The following is a 24689-nucleotide window of genomic DNA, read 5'->3' on the forward strand; positions in this document are numbered from 1 at the left end:
ACACAACATACAGTTTTTAGACCTCAGAATCACTTTCAGAACGAACCACATATGTTGGAAATATAACCCCAGGTCACAAAAGTCCCGTCTCTCTTTTAACAGCGCTCATTCAAAGATAATTAAACGAGAGATTGCCATGAACTGCATCAACGCTGCCCTAGAAAAACCTGCCCGCATCAAATGACCGGTAGTGTCAATCAGCAAGTCGAGCGGCTACGCATGTCTGACTTCCCTGATAATGGTATTTCAGCTGTTTCTGAGAACCTAATGCAGAAAAGAAAGAGAAGTAAAGGAACGGATGGTAAAGGAAAGAAACAAAAAAAACACTAAGTTAATACCGTACCTTCAAAAGATATCTCACAATCTGTAGAAAATCGCCAGCCGAAACAACGTTAACGTTGTGTTTTCCGCACCATGCAAGTTGTCAAAAATTGGCACATTGATAACGAGAAGGAAGAAAGCGCCGTGGAGTATTAAGCATGTCACAAAGTTCACAAAATATGTAACGAAGGTCGTTTATAGCATTCTTCTTACGTGTAAAAAAGTGTAAATTGGCCAAACAGGGCGTTGTTTTAATGAAAGAGCGCTAGAACACTTCAATCTAGTAAAGGATGGTATCAGCGGCCATTTCGCCGTACACTGTCGGTCTTGCAAATGCAAACCTATCTTTAAGAAGGCGCAGTTTCTGGCTCACGCCCAGGATAAGCTTCAGCGTGAAATTATCGAAGCCTTTTTATTAGGAAAGCTGGTGACAATTGCGTCAGCACGCCTTCACTGTCATTTCTGGAGAATGAAATAGCTTTTTTTGGATGATTGTGATTAGGTTTCACCTCATGATAACTGAATGTATTTAAACGTTGAGCTTTTTCGAATAAAATCAGTTGGAAGTGCAGCACAGCTCTGTCTTGTTTGTTCCTTGTCTTCTTTGTGCGTTTTATTGATGCTGCGAAACTTGTCTGTCTTCTGCCGTAGTTTTTGTTTTTCCATAGACCATACAACGCAATACAATCAAGCTTCCCGAGACAATAAAAAGCATTCTAGCATCTCAGGTAGTTTCGTTCAGTACGATTCCCATAGATTCTAATGCTTTTTACTCTGATGAAGTAAACTAACAAAATAGAAATGCTGCTGCAACAAACAAAACTTGGGAGCAATTCCTGATATTATTAAAAGGCGCCCATAAAGGAGGGCACAAAACGAGATGCACTGTAGGTCCAGTTAACACAAAAGATATGATAACTGCACACTTCAAGGTTAAAAATACACGCATTGACGCGTTTTGCATGTTCACAAGTTGCATAATAGTAATGCTTAAGCTAGCACTATTTAACACAAAACAATTCCTCGTCATTTCATTGCTCTTTTGGCAGAGATGCATAAAAAGTTGACTAGAAAAATATGGAAATAAAGATGTTCAAATTAATTTTAAGTACTGTGCCACACTGAAAACCACACGGCTGGAATGTTAAGCATATGGAAGGAAACCTTACTACCGTTAAAAATTAATGAAATTAAACAAGCCGCTCTCAACCCTGGCACTGGGGAAACCAGAGCAGCCGGAGTAAGAAAAGGTAGTTGCGTGTTTTGCCATTTCAAATTTGTAACTTCAACTGTATAAATCATTAAGAAATAGTTACTTCAAGCCTCTCAGAATTACAGATTAGTATGTGTTCTACCAATAAAAAAATAAAAATAGCATGCAACAGAAGGAACACTGCCTGTTTGACACAAGAGACTAACGCTGCTAAGAGCAATTTTATAACTCCAGCTCTTTCACGTACCCTTATCAGGGAAGGCACCAGTGATGGGTATCTGTCTGGAAAACTTTATTATAAAGGTACAGGGAGGAAGTTTGAGGTGGTCGGGAAGCGGCCATGTCTCACAATCATTAGGTGGGCCTCTCATTGCAGGTGCCCATTGGCGGCCGCCATGGCTCGGGCTCGGTCGACCAGGGCCTTCTAGGTTGTTGGGTCGTAGCTCGCTCTCATCTCCACCTCTGCCACCAAAATTCTCTCCGACTCAGAATCCGCCCTATCCAATTTCGTCATTGGCCTGATATCCTGCACCGCGCCTCGGCTTCTATGCTTCTGGCACCCCACCCACCCCGTAACCCTTATCTGGACCACGGCACACGCAGTTCTCCCGGATAACGAGGAGGTGCACTCCCTCGCCCAAAGTCTCACTTTCCGGGCCGGAGTTGGACCACCTCCACCATCCCATGAGCGTCTGCGTACGTTCAAAGATATTCTTACCCACTACCGAGATACCCGGCGCGTTTACGCACCGCCGGCTCTCTGCCTAACCTTAACACAGGCTTCCCACTGGCGCCGATTCCAGACCCGAACTGCTCCCTGCCTATACTCCTTCATAACCGCTACCCCGATAAATTCCTTTCATTTTGTAAGCTCTGCGGGAAACCGGGAGACTTCCTTCACGTCTCTTCACATGTCCTACCTTCCCACACCCTCCATCCCAAACCACGGCGAAGTCATACTGGGAGACTCTCCTGGCCAGCTCCGCAACTGCTGACTAGCTCCGGATAATTACCGACGCCCTAAAGCTTAGAGCCCTCCAAGGGCTGTCCTTTGCCCTTTAAGAGCAGCCCCCTAAGTGTTGCCTCGTGCCATGTTAGGGGTTTTTCCCCCTCTGTAATCATCATCATCATCATCAGCCTTACTACACCCACTGCAGGGCAAAGGCCTCTCCCATGTCTCTCCAATTAACCCTATCCTTTGCCAGCTGCATCCACCCTTTGCCTGCAAACTTCTTAATCTCATCCGCCCACCTAACATTCTGCCGCCCCCTGCTACGCTTACTTTCTCTTGGAACCCACTCCTTTACCCTTAAAGACCAGCGGTTATCTTGCCTTCGCATTGCATGCCCTGCCCAAGCCCGTTTCTTTCTCTTGCTTTCGACTAGGATGTCATTAACCCGTGTTTGTTCCCTCACCCACTCTGCCCGCTTCCGATCTCTTAACGTTACACCTATCATTTTTCTTTCCATGGCTCGCTGCGTTGTCCTTAACTTAAGCTGAACTCTTTTCGTTAGCCTCCACGTTTCTGCCCCGTAGGTGAGTACCGGTAAGATTATGCTGTTGTACACTTTCCTCTTGAGGGAAATTGGTAAACTGCCACTCATGATCTGCGAGAATTTGCCATATGCGCTCCACCCCATTCTTATCCTTCTAGTTATCTCCCTCTCATGATCCGGATCAGCTGTCACTACCTGCCCTAAGTAGACGTATTCCGGCACAATTTCTAGGCTCTCCCTGCCAATTGTGAACTGTTGTTCCCTTGCTAGGCTGTTGAACATTACCTTGGTTTTCTGCATGTTAATTTTTAGACCCATCGATCTGCTCTGCCTGTCTAACTCGTTGATCATGATTTGCAGTTCACCTCCTGAGTGACTCAGCAAGGCAATGTCATCAGCAAATCGCAGATTATTTAGGTATTCTCCATTTATTCTTATTCCCAACTGTTCCCAATTCAGGCCTCGAAAAACCTCCTGCAAACATGCGGTGAACAGCATTGGCGAGATCGTGTCTCCTTGCCTGACACCCTTCCTTATTGGAATTTTATTGCTCACTTTATGGAGGACTATAGTAGCTGTGCAGTTGCTATATATACATATCTTCCAGTATTTTGACATAAGGCTCTTCTACCCCCTGATTACGCAATGCCTGTATGACTGCTGAGGTTTCCACTGAGTCAATGCTTTCTCGTAATCAATGAAAGCTATATATAGAGGTTGGTTATATTCTGCGCATTTCTCTATCACCTGATTGATAGTGTGAATATGATCTATTGTGGAATATCCTTTACGAAATCCTGCCTGATCATTTGGTTGATTAAAGTCTAACGTTGCCCTGACTCTATTAGCGATTACCTTAGTAAATACTTTGTAGGCAACGGATAGTAAGCTGATCGGCCTGTATTTTTTCAAGTCCTTGGCGTCTCCCTTCTTATGAATTAAGATAATGTTTGCATTCTTCCAAGCTTCTGGTACAGTCGAGGTCATAAGGCATTGCGTATACAGGGTGGCTAGTTTTTCTAGCACGATGTCCCCTCCATCCTTCAACAGATCTGCTGTTACCTGATCCTCCCCAGCTGCTTTTCCCCTTTTCATTGCTTCTAAGGCTTTCGTTACTGGCGGGATGACGCATTGCTGTGCACTGCTGTTCTCATTAGCGCTCTGATTACATTGGCTACTGTACAGGTCTGTGTAGAACTCTTCGGCTACGTTAACTATCTTATCCATATTGCTAATGACATTGCCCTGCTTGTCTCTTAATGCATACATCTGGTTTTTACCTATGCCTAGTTTCCTCTTCACTGTTTTTAGGCTACCTCCATTCTTTATAGCATGCCCGATTCTCTCCATATTAAACTTCCTTATGTCGGCTACCTTGCGCTTATTTATTAACTTTGATAGCTCCGTTAGCTCTATTCTATCGGTAGTGTTAGATGCCTTCATGTTTTGGCGCTTCTTAATCAGATCTTTCGTCACCTGAGATAGCTTCCCGGTATCTTTTCGAACTCTCCTACCGCCTACTTCTACTGCGCACTCCGTAATTATTGATGTCAGGTTATCGTGCATTGAATGAACATCACGATAATCTTCCTCAGTTAAAGCCGAATATCTGTTTTGCAGCACTATCCTAAACTCCGGTGCTTTCCCTCTTACGGCTAACTCGTTAATGGTCTTCTTCTTCGCTAGCTTCTTCCGTTCCCTCTTCAAGTCTAAGCTAATTCTAGACCTTACCATTCTATGGTCGCTGCAACGCACCCTTCCGAGGACGGCCACATCCTGAATGATGCCAGGTTTAGCGCATAGTATGAAGTCGATTTCATTTTTAATCTCACCATTGGGGCTCTTCCAGGTCCACTTCCTGTTTTCTCGTTTGCGGAAGAAGGTATTCATGACCCGTAAATTATTTCTATCCGCGAATTCGACTAATAACTCTCCCCTGCTATTTCTAGAGCCTATCCCATAGTCACCTACCGCGTGGTCGTCAGCCTGTTTCTTGCCCACCTTCGCATTGAAGTCGCCCATCAGTACAGTGTACTGCGATTTTACTTTATTCATTGCTGATTCGACGTCCTCATAGAAGCTTTCAACGGTCTGGTCATCATGGCTGGATGTGGGTGCGTAGGCCTGCACCACTTTCAGCTTGTACTTCCTATTCAGCCTAATTACTATAGCTGCTACCCTCTCGTTAATACTGTAGAGCTCCTCTACGTTACAAGCTATATCCTTATTAATGAGGAAAACCACACCTAGTTCTCGTCTATCCTCTAACCCGCGATAGCACAGTATGTGTCCGTCCTTTAGTACTGTATACGCCTCACCGGTCCTCCTAACTTCGCTAAGCCCTATCACATCCCATTTAATTCCCGCTAGTTCCTCAAACAGCACTGCTAGGCTAGCCTCACTAGCTAAAGTTCTAGCGTTAAACGTTGCCAGGTTTAGATTCCAATGGCGGCCTGTCCGGAGCCAGAGATTCTTAGCACCCTCCGCTGCGTCACAGGTCTGACCGCCGCCGTGGTCAGTTGCTCTGCAGCCGCTGGGGACTGAGGGCCGAGGGTTAATTGGTTTGATCATAGAAGGTTGTGGCCAAGTACTACACCAGGGTGGCCAAATCCTGCTCTGGTGAGGGAGTGCGTTGTCGGTTTTCGTCACCGAGATCAGGCCGCACTCCAGGCCTGGTTATGCAATGCCATCGACACGCGGATTTTTTTTTTAAACCCGGTGGAGAATTGCGCGGCACCAGGATTTGAACCCCGGTCCTCTTGCACGCGAGGCGGATGTTCTACCTGTACGCCATCGCTGCTAGCCTGCCCCTCTGTATTTGGCAATAAATGTTTCCAGCACGGCCAGTCGAGAAAGTCTGCCTGCCAATCGTTCCAGGTGGTTTTGTTTTGGGGCAAGGTTTGAGGTTTGTTGGCATGCCCACAACATGTGGAAGATGTCCGAAGATTTCTCCGCACAGTTTGGGCACTTTCCTGTATATGCAGGACCAAAGTGGTTTAAAAGTCCTTTAAAAAGAGTTGTTCTTGCTTTCTTACCTCTGGAGAATGGAATGAGCACTACACTTCTTTACACAGCATCACAGTTTAATAAATATGTTATAATAATAATTGGTTTTTGGTGGAAAGGAAATGGCGCAGTATCTGTCTCATATATCGTTGAACACCTGAACCGCGCCGTAAGGGAAGGGATAAAGGAGGGAGTGAAAGAAGAGAGGAACAAATAGGTCCGTAGTGGAGGGCTCCGGAATAATTTCGACCACCTGGGGATCTTTAACGTGCACTGACATCGCACAGCACACGGGCGCCTTAGCGTTCTTCCTCCATAAAAACGCAGCCGCCTAGATGAAATTCATGTTAATTGATTTCAACATGCAATCTGCTGCGAACAAAGTTGATCAACTGACTCATTTCTTGGCGGTCTCAATGATATCGTTAGATATGATCTGTTGAACCAAAACGTGGTATCGTCACCACACTCATGTTGTGCGAATACCCGGGTATAACTCTTTTTATGTCAACCGCACTACAAAACATGGGGGGGGGGGGTGATTCGCGCTACTGGTGAAAAACAAGTATGCCTGTGATCTCTTATCTTAATACTGCTTCTGCAATGGTGATATCGAAATGATCACTGTGATGTCGGCCTGCAAACTTTTTTCTGTTCTTTACCGCCCCTCCCCCCAGAGCAACTTAGCAACCTTTTTGACCTCTTTAGGCGCGAATTATATTTTTTTAACACAGCAACCATTTCTTACTGTACAGCGGGAGATTTCAACATAGATAAAAGCACAGTCAATTTATCACAGTGTCACGGATCTCTCCGGAGAACACTCGGACCGAAAGAATGGACTAGGCGACGGGTGTACCCACACAAACGCACATTTAATACACCCTACGTGGCACACACACTAGAACACAAAACTAACAAAACTAACACAAGCACAATAACTAGAAATACACACTACCCGGACACGCTACTACCAGCGTCTACTACTAGCGTTCTACTATTCGTGGTCGGCGTTCGTGCTCATGGTTGGTTCGGTGCGGCTGCGGCGTTGTATGGATCCCGTAGCCGGAGTCCAGGCGCCGTTCGGCGTGCTTGGGGCTGGCGTAGCTGGCGGCGTCCGACGTGCTTGGAGTGGCGTCGCTGGCTGCGTCGTGCAAGCTCAAGGTCCAAGCGCCCGTGGAGGTGATACCGGTGTTGTTGGCTTTGGGGGCACCACCCGGATGGGTGGCAACAGCGCTGGAGACACCCCTGGCCGTAGCAGGTGGTAGCGTCCTCTACTGACTCCCCGGAACGGGCTAAGGCACGGCAGGAAGTCCACGATGCGATGTCGTAGAACATGAGCTCACCGGAGCAGTAGCCGGCGTCGCTCTCTTCCAGCCAGTGACCCTGACCCGCCGGAGCCTCTGCTTCTCTGCTGTTCCCCCTATGCCTCGCTCTCACTCGCCCTTTTATAGCCTCGATGTTTGTCCACGTAAGCCTTGTCGTCGTCTTCTTTTCTTCTCCACCAATCATCTCTCTCCACCTCACCGAATGCTTCTCCACTAATCATCTCTCTCCACCTCAACGAATGCTTCTTCTTCCTCTTCTTTATTCTTCGGTTAATTCGCGTCGTCTTCTTCACACCTTTTTCCTTTAAAATTTAATTTAGGCTCCTTAATATATGTGACAAGGGACCCTCTCAAGAGTTTTTCCATGAAAATCTGCTCACGTCATCCTCATCTCCATGGCATCCAGCCAACCGACTATCTTCTGTGGCGATTCTGAACCCAGCACACACCACACCGCAGATGTCCAGCACACAACAAATGCACACCACTACCGCTGTCCGTACAGAGTCCTTAATAAACATGTTCGTGTCCACAACTCACTCTCTTGTATAATCACATAACACCAACAGCAACAACAACAAGATAAATCCCAGAGATACATTAACTCAACAACAACAACAACAACAATAAGATACATGCCAGAGATACCTAGAGCTGTTCAGTTAGCTGTATCTGTATACAAGTCTAATTCGTAACATATGACCTCCGTTTTGCGTGGCCCATCCGAAAACGTTTCCCCCTTGATTTCGAGTAGAGCTGTGATCGTCTGTCTCCATTCATGTTGGGCTACATTAGTAATTCATCCCCTCCTGCATTTTCCTTCCCACTGCACGTGGGCACCTACCGAACAAGCTACCGAACAAGCTGCCCTTGGGGGCGCACCGCCGTACAGGACCTCTTTCTTCATATTTCTTCAACATATTTACATGGAAAACCCTCTTAATGCCATCTATCAATACCTCAAAATCGATATCCTTTTTCTTCCGCGTCACAAGGTACGGGCCCTTCCATTGCATCATTAACTTATCATGATCCATGAGTAGCAACACAAGAACCCTGTCGCCCGGATTCAGATTTCTGTGAATGGCTTCCTTTTCATAACATCTCTTGTGGTGTTCACGTGCCTTTTCCAGGCTTTGATGTTCAAGCCTGCATGTCTCCTTCAACTTATCCCGAAACTCAAACACGTATGTGTATGTTGTCTTAAGATCTGATGCAACCTCTTTATTAGCCCACAGCTCCTTGAGTATTGCAAGTGGACTTCTAACGGTTCTCCCAGATAACATCTCGAAAGGCGAGAAACCAAGACTCGTTTGCGGTACTTCGCGGTAAGCGAACAAAAGAGCTGGGAGATACCTATCCCAATCAGTAGGTCTCTCCTGGCACATTTTCTTGATCATATTTTTGTGAGTGCCGTTGAACCGCTCTACAAGCTCATTAGACATGATATGGTAAGGCATCGTCAGTAACTGCCTTACTGACAAAAGGCGGTAACCTCCTTCATTAGTTCCGATGTGAGGTTTGAGCCCCGGTCACTCAAAATTTCCCTCGGGAACCCATAACGCGAAAACATTTCCACAAGACCCTCCGGAACTTGGATACTGTCAATAGTTCTTAGTGGAATAGCGTCAGGATACCTAGTGGCCACGTCAACTAGAGTAAGCACATATCTATTGCCTTTGGCGGATACTGGAGAGATTGGCCCCACAATGTCAATAGCCACTCGCCGAAACGGTAGGTCGATGGCTGGCATCTTGCCCAGAGGTACGGGACCAACTCTTCCCTTCGGAGCTGTCCGCTGGCACACATCACATGAGCGAACAAAGCGCTTAACGTCACTCTGAACACCCGGCCAAAAGAACTCCTCGGTGATCCTAGACACCGTTCTTTGAACACCCTGGTGTCCGGCCATAATGGCGTCATGTCCTAAGCGTACCACGGTCTCTCGCATGTCTCTCGGTAACACCAGCTGTTGGACACGCCTTCCTGAACTAAATATGCATTCCCTGTGCAGAATACCATTTACCAATTGATATTCGAAGGACGTGCGACTCTTCTTTCTTTTCACTTTTTCCCCGACTCTTTCGAAGCAGGTCTTCAGGCTCGGGTCTTCTTTTTGCCTAATTGCAATTTTGCCCGGTGTTACGCTCAGGCACATCGCAACAGGAGTAGAGAGCGGACGCTGCGTTGCTCGGGCTGTCGCTTGAGCTCTTGTCTCCATGCTGACGAGAAACTGGCTGCACCCGTCTGAGCTGTCGCGGGCCTTTCCTCCTTTGGATATTTTTCAACGTCGAGCATCCTCCACTCGGGATCGGGGTCTTCGACACCTCTTGCACCCATAATGTTCCCCAAGATGAGATCGTAGATGGGTTGGTCTCAGCATTTTGCCACTACCTGCTCAGTATAATATGGCGTGGACACTAGGATCCTTGCTTCAGGAAGGTACCTCACTGTGCTATCTACAAGAGTGACGGCCGACGCTTCCCCTGTAAGATTCTCGTCCTTCACCAGGCTTCTACGAACCAAGACTGTGTTCGCTCCGCTGTCTCTATGCACCAATATAGGGCGGTCTCCTATTTGCCCAACCACCACTGGCATTGCTGCTTTTGACTTGGGTGTTCCACTCACTGCCTCATTTTCCAGCGGCGTTTGCTCTCCTTTCAACTGTGGAACTTCGGATGACGTGACAAGTTCTTCCCTAGAGTCGACAACGCATGCAGCTCGGTCCTGAGTTCTGTATCGGCACTCATCCAGAGTATGACCCCTCCTCTTACAACCTTGACACACAACCTGTGTTTTTTGGGCAGCGCTACTAGTCCTTCAGTCAGCTGCACGGTGTCCCACCTTGCCGCACAGAAGACACCTTACTGGCGCCTTAGATGCACCGCCATATGATATTGGTCTTGCCGCATCGGTCTCTGAGGTCTTTTGGGTTTCCTCCTTTGTTTTACTCAAATTTCTTAACCCTTGAGCCTCGAGGAATTCGTCTTGAGTGTCGGCGAACTCTTCCAGCGAACACAACTTTCTTTCAGGAATAGCGCCAGCTTTGAGCTGCAACACGCTAAAAATTGCTCTGTGACCAACTTGTCACGCACACCTTCAAAACGCTTTTCTGTGTTTGACATATCAAGCCACCTATCAAAATAGTTGGATAGCCTGCAGGAAAACTGCTTAGCGGTTTCCGAATCCTCAGCTTTCGCGGTGCGAAATCTCTCACGAAAACCCTCTGCCGTAAGCCTGAATCTTTGGAGGAGTGCCTTTTTGACTTTCTCGTAGTCCATTGAATCAGCCGCAGGCATCCTTCCAAACACATTCAGCGCCTCTCCGACTAAACACATGCTTAATGCCATGACCCATTCACTGCGCTCCCAGCCTTGCTCCAAACCTATCCGCTCGAATCGTTGCAGATATACACCCAAATCATCTCTCTTGTCATCAAATGGAGCCACCAGCTTCCTTGGGCAAACTCTGGCCGGTCTAGGAGATTCTGTACCCGCTAAGGAACGCTGATCATTGTCCGTGATCTCCTCATATCCTCCCGCAACATGCACCTGTTTCCACAAAATAAACTCCTCCCGTTCTATCCTTCTTTTCTCCTGTTCTTCTGCCTCGCGAGCTCTTTTCTCTTCTCGCTCTTCCGCCTCGCGAGCTCTTCTCTCTGCTTCGCGAGCTCTTTTCTCTTCCCGCTCTTCTGCCTCGCGAGCTCTTTTCGCCTCGGGCTCTTCTGCTTCAGGAGCGTCTGCGCGTGCTTGCGCCCTTTCCTCTCTCTGCCTCTTTCCCTCCTCCTCATAGAGATGCAGCGCCTCTTCCTTGCTTAACCTTAGCTTGAGCGCCAGTTCTAACATTCCTGTCAAATCCATCCTTTCTGCCGTCGAGAGATCGGCAAGATTCGAAACAAAGCAAAAAAGGAAATGTATCCTGGCACAGGCTCGCCACTTATCTTTGCACGGATCTCTCCGGAGAACACTCGGACCGAAAGAATGGACTAGGCGATGGGTGTACCCACACAAGCGAACATTTAATACACCCTACGTCGCACACACACTAGAACACAAAACTAACAAAACTAACACAAAGCACAAAGACTATAAATACACACGATCCGGGCACACTACTACCAGCGTCTACTACTAGCGTTCCACTATTCGTGGTCGGCGTTCGTGCTCACGGTTGGTTCGGTGCGGCTGCGGCGTTGTATGGATCCTGTAGCCCGAGTCGAGGCGACGTTCGGCGCACTTGGGCTGGCGTCGCTGGCGGCGTCCGACGTGCTTGGACTGGCGTCGCTGGCTGCGTCGTACAAGCTCCAGGTCCAAGCGCCCGTGGAGGTGATGCCGGTGTTGTTGGCTTTGGGGGCACCACCCGGATGGGTGGCAACAGCGCTGGAGACACCCCTGGCCGTAGCAGGTGGTAGCGTCCTCTACTGACTCCCCGGAACGGGCTAAGGCACGGCAGGAAGTCCACGATGCGATGTCGTAGAACATGAGCTCACCGGAGCAGTAGCCGGCGTCGCTCTCTTCCAGCCAAAGTGACCCTGACCCGCCGGAGCCTCCGCTTCTCAGCTTTTCCCCCCCTGTGCATCGCTCTCACTCGCCCTTTTATAGCCTTGGTGTTAGTCCACGTAAGCCTTGTCGTCGTCTTCTTTTCTTCTCCACCAATCATCTCTCTCCACCTCAACGAATGCTTCTTCTTCCTCTTCTTTATTCTTCGGTTAATTCGCGTCGTCTTCTTCACACCTTTTTCCTTTAAAATTTATTTTAGGCTCTATAATATGTGTGACACACAGCAAAAACTTTCAACACTTCTAAAGGTGACTGGTTTTCACAACGCTATCAGCAGTCCATCACGCATCACTGCTACCTGTTCTTTCCACGCTACACCTTATCGTAACAAATAATCATAATGCACCCTTTTCGAGTCGTATCACAGTAGATATCAGTCATCATTTGCCTGTTTTCTTGCGTCTAAACAAAAAATCCATACGAAGGCAAATACATAAGCTCGACGGCAACTTATGTCTCAAGAAAGGCTTGAGCAATTTAGGAGCCGCATTGCATGAGTGAACTGGGGTCCCGTAAACAGAGAAATTACAGCTCAGGGCGATTATCACAAATTCTTTGTAATTTTCCTGTTATTGTACAATGACTGCTTCCCAGTGGTTGACATAACGCTTTGCAAGAATGCTCGTAAACCCTTGATGAACCGTCGCCTTACACGACTTGTGAAAAAGAAACACAATTAAGATGTTTGCACAATACATCAAAACTAGGGTAGCGTACGTAATAGCCAGGTATAAATCATTGCGCAATCATTTAAGTAAAGAAATTAGGATAACCAAGGCCGCTTACTATAACAAATTTTTTGATGAAAGCTTCCTAGCAACCCCAAAGAAAAATGTAGGCGCTTAAACTTACTCTTAAAAGTAAGTTAAGTTAAACTTAATCGACAGGAAGATAACAGGTTCAATAGTCGATGGTAATAAAACCTCAAGTTCACATCTCGCAAACACATGTAACAAATTCTTCTTCGAAATAGGTTCTAGCCAATTTATAGCTGGCATCTCCAACTTTTTAGGCGGCAAGCTAACAGCAACAAACTTCCTTTTACCAACGGACGAAGCTGAAGTTTTTGCAATATGCAGAAGATTAAAATATATCTGTAGTCTTGATGCACACAATATACAGAGCCGATCAGTAAAATATATTCCTAACATAATTCCGCCATGCCGAACCTGAATATAAAACACCGCACTATTGACAGCTCAATATTCTACAGACATGCAGCTAGCCAGGGTAGCTGTGATATATAGAAAAGGCGATGCAAATAAGTTGGGAAACCATAGACCAGTGTCTATGCTTCCATATTTTTCTAAGGATTTAGAACAGCTAATTCGCATCCATCTTCAAAATTTTATGTATAAACATTCCGTAATAACTGACTGTCAATATGGTTTTACAGATAATAGGTGTACGGAGCATGCAGTACTGGTCCAAAAGGAATCCAGGTTGAAAAATTTTGAGTCACGGCTTTTAACTCTCGGTATCTTTGAATACTTCAGCAAAGCATTCTATTGCTTAAATTACGATATTCTTTATGCGACACTGGAGCTCTACAGCATACATGGGCATGCTCGCTGCCTAATTAAATTTCATCTGAGTTCACGGCCTCACTATCTGGTGATTAATCATTCCTCCTCACAGATTCTAAGAATTTCGAATGGTGTCCCTCAGGTCAGCATTGTAGTTCATTATATATATAAATTATATCCCTAACATCAGTAACCATGCAAAATATATTATATATGCAGACGACCACCAGCCTATTCTTTTCTTACAATGATGTACACCGCTTAGTAGATGCCGCAAGCCATACGCTCTTGTCACTTGCCACAATGTCATCAGTTAACTCACTAAAGATATACAAAGAGAAAATTGAAGCAGTATTCTTCCTTCCTAAAATAAAACAAGTATTTCACCGCACTTTGCTATACCTTAGTGGCAGTGTAATCGAGTACGTGGACACCTTTAAATCACTGGGTGTGACTTTCAGCAGTACAATGACATGGGATGCACATGTTAACAACCTTGCATCAACACTTTCTAGAACCGTCGGAATTACGCTGCGTAACAGGCTTGCTTTACCTATCAAAAGTAAAATTACTTTGCAGTATGCATTTTTCTATTCTCACCTAAACTATTGTTCATTTGTCTGGGGCAACACAACGGTATCTAACGTCCCAAAACAGCAAACATTGCAAAAGAAAATGCTTCGTGCATTTGTAAACGGGTCGCATGATTCGCCTACAAGAAACATTTACGTACCTATAATATTGTACCAGTCAACAAATTATTTGGCTACTGATGTGCATGTTTTTATGAAACAGTGATAAAAAAGGGTGATTCATTTATTTTTTGAATTGTACCAGTTACATGCCGCCACTCATCGTACGACATCAGATTGCAATGTAGGTTTGCACTACCAAAATGCAGAACTAACTATGGATTTATTATTCCAAGGAATATTGTGCCAAAATTCCTCAATACCTCATTCAGTGACCAAGTGACTATTATGTCTTTACCATCCGGAAAAGCTTTATTCGCTAATCTGTGCTACAGTGATGTGAAGTGTCTGCTTGTACCGTGACTCACTGTCTTTTGCTAACAAATATTGCTGCCATTTACTAGATATCTGTTATGGTCAACCTTGTTCTCCATAAGGGCACTTGCATTCAGTTGTTAGCAGTGGTTGTTTTTGCCTCGTGCCAACTGCTTACTTGTAAGGGTGGTGAGGCCCGTCAAGCGCTGTATCATTCTCTTCTTTCTTCTCACCATCCCCAGTTTGCGTGTACAAAATGAAATGATTGATTGATTGATTGATTGATTGATTGATTGATTGTTTTATTGATTGATTGAAAACTGCAGGGCAAAGCAATGTTTTGGAATTAAGACGGAGGGGTGTGCGTTCTTCCGCCTTTGTAAGGCAATTACAGGGCTTAGAATAGATTGCGTGGGCGAATTGGCATAATCAAGTAATTTCTCGAAACGTGAAGGCTGGATTGGGTTCGGGATCTATTTCGGAAGGGCCCGAAGGCGTTGGCCGGAGAGTTAGCGAGCGGGAGGCGGCGTCTGCCGTTTCATTGCCTTGGAGGCCCATGTGAACAGGAGCCCATACAATCGTTCGAGATGTCGGGGCCCCGAGGTAGTCACTATTTTCAAGGATGGGGTACGCAAAGGGAGGAATGTACCCCTGTTCAATATTTTCGTAGGCCCCTCTAGAGTCGGTGATGATGATTCGCGAATTATGTCTTGAGCTCGGAACGTTAGATCATTTACCGCGACGTATTAGTGGATGACTGCGGCCGTGTACCACCCCACAATTGTGAGGGCCGGAGGCGTCCACGTAGAAGATTCCGTGTTTTTCCCGTAATGGCGACTCGGTGCCTCCGTCAGCACAAGGCGCCTGCCACTGTAGTCGTCACATGTCATGTTGACCGGAAGAGGGCGCACATGCCGGGCGTATATCTAGAGTTTGGGGATGCTCATGCGCTCTTCCGTCACTGTTGGGAGGTGGATTTGTAGTCGGAAAATAGGCGGCGTCTCAATGCGGTTCTTCATATCCCAGAAACTCGCTAATCTTAGCTCCCGTATCTTAACCAAAATAACGAAAAAACACATGACTGCCGAAGGAAGCATTTGAAACCTACTTTAAAGCAGTCATCAGCATTCGTTTTGGCTTTGGGGCTTTAACGACCCAAAGCGACACAGGCTATGAGAGACGCCGTAGTAATGGGTTTCGAAAAATTCGACCAACTATGGCTCTTGAACGTGCACTGACATCGCACAGTATGCGGGCCTCTAGAATTTCGTATCTATCGAAATTCGACCGCCGCGGCCAGGATCAAATTCGCGCCTTTCGGACCAGGAGCCGAGCGCCAGAACCACACAGCCACCGCGGAGGCTCTGTCATCAGCATTCGGACAAGAATTTCGATAGACTTGAAATGACTCTTGGTGCGTAAGAAAGCCACCCTGTTGGCCACGAATAAAGATGGGTGCACAATTTGTACAGAAACAAAAAATGAGCACTTATGTGAGAAAAGCATGCGCTGTACTTGTGAACAGAATTCATGGCACGGCGAGGCTGTTGGCAACAGTACACATTTATTGCAGCTGCTAAAAATGGTAGCGAGGCTTCCAGCTAATTCTGCACAATTCAGAATTCTACCTTCAGTATGAAACATTGGTGCTAAAGCACTATTCTGATGGGTAAATTCCAAGCAAGATCTTGAGACATTTGTATCCTTGCAGTGTTCGTGCCCAGTGAAAAAAAAAATGTTCGCAGATGAGATTCGGACCCGCGGCGGCGCGAACAGATCAGCCTGCTGGCCTTTGCGCGAGAGCACGAGGCTATCGCCGCAGCCTTACATGCCTCGTGTTAAACTGCAACACACCCTCGCGCTGTGCATTGCGCGTCGTCTTCATCATCACCTAAAACTACTATGAAACGAGTAATCGCGCTGTGAGCTATGTGGGTGCAATGACATAGAGATGTGCGCTGCATGCGTCGACGAAGTCAACATTGTAGCGGAGACGCTGCTCTGGAGCGCAGGCCGCCGGCGTACATTGAGTAAATTGTCATTGACGATGAAAAAAATCCAGACGCGCATCACTGGCTCCATGGATCAGTGAACACCTCAATCGCGCTTTCAGGTACGTGGGTGTGGTGTCCATCTACGAAAAACTGTACTTTCGCACAATATTTTTACTTCGCAACGCTAAGCCGCCAGTAATTTTTTGTTTAGCCACATGTACAAAGGTAAATGAGCAAGGAAAAAGAAAGAGACGCTGGCTACTGTCATAAGGCCTGTTATAGAAAAAGAGGAGAATGAACGCAGAACGGCAAAATGTAATGATACAACGTATAAAAACCGCCCGAAAACAGGACACGAACAATGAATTAAAAGTGAACACCTCAGTCACGGCAAGGAAGCACTCAACATTTCTATATTTCTAAATAGTTAACACTAAAATAGGGATCACCTCAAAAAATGAAATTCCAAAGCAGGAATTGTAACAAACTGACGACACAATTACCGTCGAAGGAAGTGGAAACAGTAATCTAATAACCAGCACTATCATGCATTGATTGGCCTTCTGAACAAAACATGTTGCGTTTAGTCATGTCATGATGCATAACGATGAAAGAGGAAGCAGTTTTCTAGTTTGACAGAAGAAAAGCTCGTCATCATCATTAGCCTGACTACGACAAGTGCAGGGCAAAGGCCTCTCCTGTGTCTCTCCAATTAACCCTGTCTCTTACCAGCTGCAGCCACCATATACGCGCAAACTTCTTAGTCTCATCCGTCCAACTAATCTTCTGCCGCCCCATGCTACAATTGCCTTCTCTTAGAATCGATTCCGTAACCTTTAAAGACAAGCGGTTATCTTTCCTTCGCATTACATGCCCTGCCCAAGCCTGTTTATTCCTCTTGATTTCGAATAGGATGTCATTAACACGTATTTGTTCTATGACCCACTCTGCCCACTTGCGATGTCTTACACCTATCAGTTTTCTTTCCATAGCTCACAGCGTTGTCCTTAACTTAAGCTGAAGCGTTTGCGTCAGCCTCTACGCTTCTCGGTGAGTACCGGAAAATACAGCTGTTGCATACTTTTCGTTTTGGGGGTATTGGTAAACTGTCATTCTTGATCTGCTACAAAGGCCCGTTTTCTAGGGAAAATTAACTTCACCATCCAGCAATGACCGTTTTCTTTTCACGGCCGCCTCTCTCCACAAGCACTTTTACACATTCAGGCAACGTTGCCAAGGTTACAAGGATGATCAAACAGGCAGTTTTCTCATTTGCGAAGCAACATCACTCGTCACTTTATGTGACACACGTTAATTTAGCTGGTTACTCGGGCGTTGAGCTTATATAACACAACTGCGAGACGATTGCATCGACTGTGCAGTCTTGAAGGACGCTGAGTTCAATCTGCTTTTGACTCCATCGCGACTATACGCCTACCAGAGTATGGAGTAGCGTTTGTCGCTCGACCTGGTGTTGCATAATCCGCTGCAGCAAACACAGGTAGATGTAGTATCCTGATATGGCTTACTCGCGTAGCGTAATACACAGCGCCAGAGACCGAATGGCACTCGGCGCCGCCTGTACAGCTAGTTTACTTAGTGGAAGTCAGAAATTAGAATTTTCGTTGTGCATGGCCTCGCTCAGTATACAGATGACGAAGCACTTCCAGGATAACGTGTGAAAAATACCTACGATAACCTCGAACGTCACCGAAATAGCTACAGCCGTCTACAGCTATTCCAGTGAAATCGGCCCTCTGGTGAGGCGAATAAAATTTAATTCACGCGCCAGAGTCTATATAAAGGAGCAAACGAAACAGTGCAAAGGGTCTCGGCAGTGTACAAATTGTACTGCCGCTGACGCTCTGCGCAAACGGTAATGAATAAAAGAACTTAATCGAGCATCTACAATTGGAACACCACATTCGCAAGGCCGCTACTTTCGTGCACAGTTGAAATGCTTTCGGAGGGTTTCTTGGAACCATCCCAATACGCATCATTTTTTTTCTCATTAGTGAATTGGCGGTGAGGTTGAAGGTTGTTCGGCGAAACAAGTTTGTTTTGGTCTGATGCGATACCGCATACCTTCCGCGACGCTCGCATTACTCGGCGAGTGCTTCCGGTAAAATATTCCGCAGCGCTTGCAACACACGAGTCCCGGAGCCAGTCGTGCCTCCACTAGAGCTCGCCGCGCAGGGTCGCCTTAACGACGGGGGCTTCGAATGATATCAAGTTCTTTTCTCACATGTCGCCGCAGCAACACTCTGCACCCAGCTCACGACCGGTTTTCAAGATACGCGGCCCATCGACGGACGAAGGTGCGTCTCTCCTGGCAGACGCGTACGAGGGGATCCACCCACTCGACTGCCGTTTCGTTGCATGCTTGCAGCGAGCAGTGTGCTGAGCCCGGACCATCGACTGCCTTCTTGGTCACGGCTTACTTCTTCAAATTTGACATGGTATGATATTTTAACTGTATATTAACGATATACGTAGCATCGCCTTACGTAAAAGCTGAATGTACGGTTTCTAATGTTTGTAACGTGTTCCTGCATTCCAGCAGTTACGTGTGCGCTTGAGCTAGCCTGCAGTGTTAGTACAGCCGTCCGCGCCAGCGACGTTTTCAAAGAATACAGTGAATGAAAAATGAAGATTGCATTCGATTAAGGCTGCAGTAACCCATCTCTCAGTCGACACCTCAAGCGCGTGGTGAGGAAATGTCTCAAAGGGACAAAATAGAAGGAAGAAAGGAAGAGGATTAATTCTTGTGAAAGACTGCGGAATAATTTAGACCACTTCGGCATTCTTAACGTGCACGGGCAACGAACCGCACCGGGGCGCAGTTTTGTGTTTTTCCGCTATCGAAACGCGGCCGTAAGGGCTGGGATTGAAAACAAGTCCTCCTGGTTTGTTGCCAAGTGCAATCGTCGCTTTACTCAGAGGCCAAGCTTATGTGGAGAAGAGGAGGAGAGAGGTCTTTTAGTCACCGTATGGTAAACGAAGCCAGACGTCGAGCTCAATCGAAACGATAAACAGCTCAAAAGAAATACATGCGCAAGAAAAACACTGCATATATCTGTACCTGTAGTATTTGTTTACTTCTTGCACTGGTAGAGCCCAGTGCATGTCCTGTATTAACAAGGCCAGACTATTTATTTATTTGCCGTTGCCATGAACGTCAAGTGCCTCTTTTATGGTAGACAACGCACTAATTTAAACTAAAATGAGAACGTGAATCCATCTAGATATTCCCATCAGTGCCGTCAGCTTAACTCTTAAACAACAATTCCACTAATGCAACCGGGTTAGTCCAGAAGGTATTTTGACCCAGAAAACATTATGGCACCGAAGCCTTTTCGTCGACGCATTGAGCCATATTGATTCCAATTTGTGACAGCAACCTATAAGGCCATGTATTCATTCAAAAAGGGTATTAGATTTTGTTTCACTCTCCTAGATGACAAATCTTCGAGGTTACACTTTTTGTACTTTTGTTATTCTTGTATACTCGTAACAAAAACGCCGGCCGAGGTATCGTTCATAGTGCATGCGTAGGAGACCACGCTGAACATTTTTAATTCTCTCTTTAATAGCCAACGCAGTTCCAAACCGCAGATGCAAATTCAAGCTTAGGGCGCACAAGTGAACAAGAGACACATCATAGATTGGGAATCACTGATTCTGCGTCTGATTCTTGCCCTGAACTCACATATTGAGGAAGCAGAATTAGTAATATAGTTAGCATGTTAATGAAATTTCACGCCAGAGATCTCGAATGATCTTCGTTTTTTCCGGCTACACCCGCCAATAGAGTGACAAAAATCAACAGCAACGTGTTTCCTAGCAAACGAAACCACTTTCATTTTGGACGGGTTTTTAAACAAAGCCAATTCTAGTAACCCACTTTTCAGCACTCCCGATATCTTCTTGTAACACATCCTTCTAGACCTAAAGCAGTCAGAACCAACTTATTTAGGTCTGCATACTGAAGCATATGCGCCATTTTGAGTTGTAAACAAAAGTATTAAACAACCCAGCAGCAAATACTGAGCTTGCAGAACACAGTGCACTGAAGTGTATGTCTGAGATTCCTCGCCAGAAATGCGGACTTGTTCTTGCGTTCAGGATGAGAGCTTTCGGATAAAAACCACTTACATCCTGAGCTCAAAGCTTATCTATTAATAACGAGTGATTTATTAAATCGAATGCTTTAGAAAGCTTGAAATATACGCAGTCAAATTTCCTCCATTTGTAATTACTAGAGTTCCTTGAGCAATTAGGGACACCAAGTCGGTTTCAATCGATCTTCGTTTCGTAAAACCACTCAGAAAAGTGGGTATTTTTCTTCCTCTAAGTAGAAAGCAAATGGCTTTCCGAGGACGATTTCAACAGCTTTCGCGAATCCACAAAGAAACTGATCAGGAGTTCTTGACATCAAGAGAGAAGCGGCACCCTTATGCATCGGAATAACCACTGATGCCGTCCACTTTTTCGGGAATACTATTCGGGAATACTTTTTCCGGGAATACATAGATTAAAATTTGCGCCAGCACATCAACAACGAACATAGCCGAATGTTTAACAATGAAAAATGGCAGGGTGTCATGGCCGACAGACAGTTTAATTTTAGCAGACGAATGGCTTCGCAGACATCACGTGATGAAATGGCAGATAACGCAATGTAGTCGTCTCCGAAATCTTCTCAAATGTTCTGCGTAATGCTGGGCGCCAGAGAACACACCTCTGAGAAATGATCTGTGAACAACTGCGCAATGGAACCTGGACCAGACAGTATCTGGCCCGAAAAATTTATTATTTCAGCGATCGCAACTTTTGATGTACTGTTACTGCACACATATTACTAGAGGAAGTTAGGATTATCGCTCATGTTTATTTGAGCGTAATTAACATTCCCACGGTTATCGCCCTAATAGGTACCTTTTACCTGGTCTCTTAGGGTTATAAAGCCTTCGACAGGATTTTCCTTCCCCTGCCGGTGGTATTATGGCGAAAACACTACTCGGAACATACCAACCCCGAGCAAGAATCTAGTGGTCCTGCCTTGTACTGTGCTCCGAAATAACTCGAGCTTCGATGTCACGTCATTGTTCCCCGGTGTGCCGCTATACCTGGGCGTCCCCACATGCTAAGAACTTTTGCAAAAGGACACCGTTCACGTCAACAGTACGCTGTTTGACGGATCGGACCTTTGCTCTCTTCTCCGGTTATTCTACAAAAGTACATATTTTACGAATATGACTTAGTTCTACCGACAGAAACACGGCACTGCCATTAGTTCCCTCATTTCTTTAACGACTGCAAATATTGTAATGGAGTCTCTGGAAACTAAAGGTCTCTGATTTCACACCAAATCCTCATGCTTTTGCCGCTGCGTGCATGAATGTTTTACATCCTGCGTCAAAAAAGATCCTTCCAGGTTTCTAGATGCAATTACAAAGCTAATAATAATCTGTTTTGTTTACAGAAACCTGTTATTATTTTAAATGAAAAAGTCCCTTGCTATTTGCTTCGTGCTTTGCTGATTTGCTTCGTGGAATGTGTGCAGTTCGAATGTTGTCTTTTTTTTGTCTCTCGTGCAATCCTTTTTAATGTCAAGCATAGTTTATCTACCACGACGTACATTTCTCCAAATTGAGATTGGCTGCCTTTGTTACTTGCGTTAAGGCTTCGTTTTTCTAAACGCCTCGGTGTTTCTGATCAACTCCTGTCAGCAAATGTATTCCCAGTTCTGCAACACCCAGCGTGCATGTCTCATATGCGTACTAGTGCTAAAATAGCAATCCGAATGATTCTAGAAATTTAATGACATCACTTTCCAGCTTGGCTATTGATTTTATAGATGAAAGATCTGCATATTTGTGAATCTGACTTCTTGAAGGTTCATTAAATGGGGTACATTTGTAGGTGTCTGTACATAAGTGTTATCAACGCGTAAAAACTTTGCGTCAGGATTTGAAATCGTTTCAAGAAGAATTATAAGCAAGTTGACCGATAGGGCAGGCTCAAAAATTTATCAATTTTCAAAATTTTATTTCTCCTGGCAGCATTGGCAAAGCCGAACTTTGCAACCGCACTTGTAAAACCACGCGAAACACTAAGGAGACCTATTAACTAAAAGCGAAAACACTATGAATGGTTTCTTTGATAGCTCAGTAACATTCAGCTCGTAAAGATATGGTGCGTAGGTGCATCGCTGTTCGCTTGCTGGAACTTGATGCAAATGGACAGCATTAGTTCCGGTGTCATAAAAAAGGTCAAATTTCTACTGCTTGTTGTGATATCCTCATAGTGAACAAGGAACCCGTGCAGGTTCCGATACGTTATTTTACTTCGACTTGGTTAGCGGCTGTTATCCTTTTGCTCTAATTAAGGCCTGACAAATTAACTTTCATCGTACCTTTGACTTTGAATTCCACCGATATTTTGGGGCTTATACATTTGCATAGTTTTTAAATTTTGGACGAGTGGAACCAAAAAGTTGAAACTGAAATACCAGATTTAAAAAAGCAAAGAAACATCACACATGCTCATCCAACGATGATAAAAAGAGCAGCATTATGTAATACCACTGCATAAGTTCCCCACATCTTCACGAGAAGGATTTTACTGTAAATCAGCGCGAAGTTGCATGCTTCATGGTCAAAGAACGGGATGGTAACACTCTTGATTTTCCTGACACTGGCGTAGCGCTGAAGTCGTGACCCTTCAACTCCTACGGGTAGCTGTTTATTGGTCAGACTTCCTCTCTAGAAAGAGAGCCTCGGATGAAATGTAGATAACATTTTGTCCATGATTCTTCACGCCGAAGATTAAGTTACCAACAAGCATGATCAGTCAATTGTTGTCTAATGCGGCGAGTAAGAAAACGAAATTCCTTGAAGGGTCTCTGCCTGTTGTTGAGAGAAGCGTGCTCCGTAAAACACGATGCCACGTTTTTCGAGTTTGGCGACGCACACGTCACCCACATGAGGCTTGATTTACTTAACCTTTTCATTCCCGCCGTAACACCTGTGATATGCGTCAGCGTAATTCTAAATTCTGCGCGCAGTCGCCAGCATGTTTGATAAAACGACCTGTGCGAAGGTATTCATCAAAACAAGGTAATAATATTTCTTCCAGAGCTACGTGATGCCTTGTGGAGGGTAACATGCTTTGGGCGCAACCGATATGCGCATGCGCTGAACCTGAGCGGACTTGATGGAAAAGATTTGTGCGGTCTTGCTGCGCGCCAATTTCGACGACCAAAACAGCGCCGCCACTGGCCAGAAGTTGAGCTCTCTTAACAGACAGCTCCGTTTGAGTCACGAAGATAACGTCGCGAAGAGCTAAGGTGACACGAAGATCTTTTACGGCGCATCCGTGCTCGGCAAACCAAAAATTCAGGGGGCAATTTTGCTGACGTAAAGTGCGGTGACGCGAAAGCCTTTAGCGCGCTGTTCCTGTTTGTGTCATTGATGTGTGGTTAAGATGTTGATTAAGTACACAACTGTGTTGTGAATCTCAAATGCTGGAGACACTGGAGGGCGCTTGGAAGTCATCACTATGCATCGAGGCCTTCCTCCAAACACTCTCCAGGTTCCTTACTCTCGACAGATATTAGTTTGGGTAGAAAAAATAGAAATATAATGTTGCCAAGCCCGCCAGACATAAATTATGTTGAGGCTACCTAAAAAGATTAAAAATTATTAAGCCCCTGCCTAGCCCGCTAAACACGTATACGTGGGGGCAGAGAAACAAGAAAGAAAAATAATGTTGCCCAGCGCGCACCGCCTAAGACACAACGGGCTAGCCGGCTAGTGCGTTCGCACGAAGCAGTGTTGTCGTTAGCACGCTCGGCTGCGGAACGGAAGGATTTTGGTTCGAATCCCACTGTGAAAAGGATTTTTTTCTCATCGAGTTGACGCCATTTGATTGACAGCTCTAGTTTGACAGATTTCGCGGACAGACGGACGGTCTATTATGAGCCATTAAAGGCTTTCGCCGCAATCATTAATGACTAATGACTAAACGGTCTAGTCATGACTATTTGTGGTTACGACCTACTAGACCACTGATGACGTCAACAGTGTGGCAAGACTTAAGAGCGGACATGATATGAGACCGGACAAGGTCATGGCCAAAAGTGTGAACCATTAAAGGCTTTCGCCTTGATACCCGATGAGCGGCGGTGGTAGTCCACTAGACTACTTGACATCGCAGTCGTCGGGAGCACTACAAC

General features: G+C 45.7%; 1 protein-coding gene across 1 annotated transcript in view; it reads left to right on the top strand.

Moving 5' to 3' along the window:
• Nucleotides 1-18657: 18657 nt before the first annotated feature.
• The window catches only part of LOC144132475 (cytochrome P450 4V2-like), a 62643-nt gene continuing 56611 nt past the window's right edge, over nt 18658-24689 (top strand). Inside the window, exon 1 of the mRNA XM_077664917.1 lies at nt 18658-18909. Coding sequence (XP_077521043.1) covers nt 18673-18909 — 237 coding nt within the window. The 5' untranslated portion in view covers nt 18658-18672. The remainder of the gene's footprint in view (nt 18910-24689) is intronic.

This window comes from Amblyomma americanum, chromosome 5 (genome assembly GCF_052857255.1).
Source record: "Amblyomma americanum isolate KBUSLIRL-KWMA chromosome 5, ASM5285725v1, whole genome shotgun sequence".
Taxonomy (NCBI): Eukaryota; Metazoa; Arthropoda; class Arachnida; order Ixodida; family Ixodidae; genus Amblyomma; species Amblyomma americanum.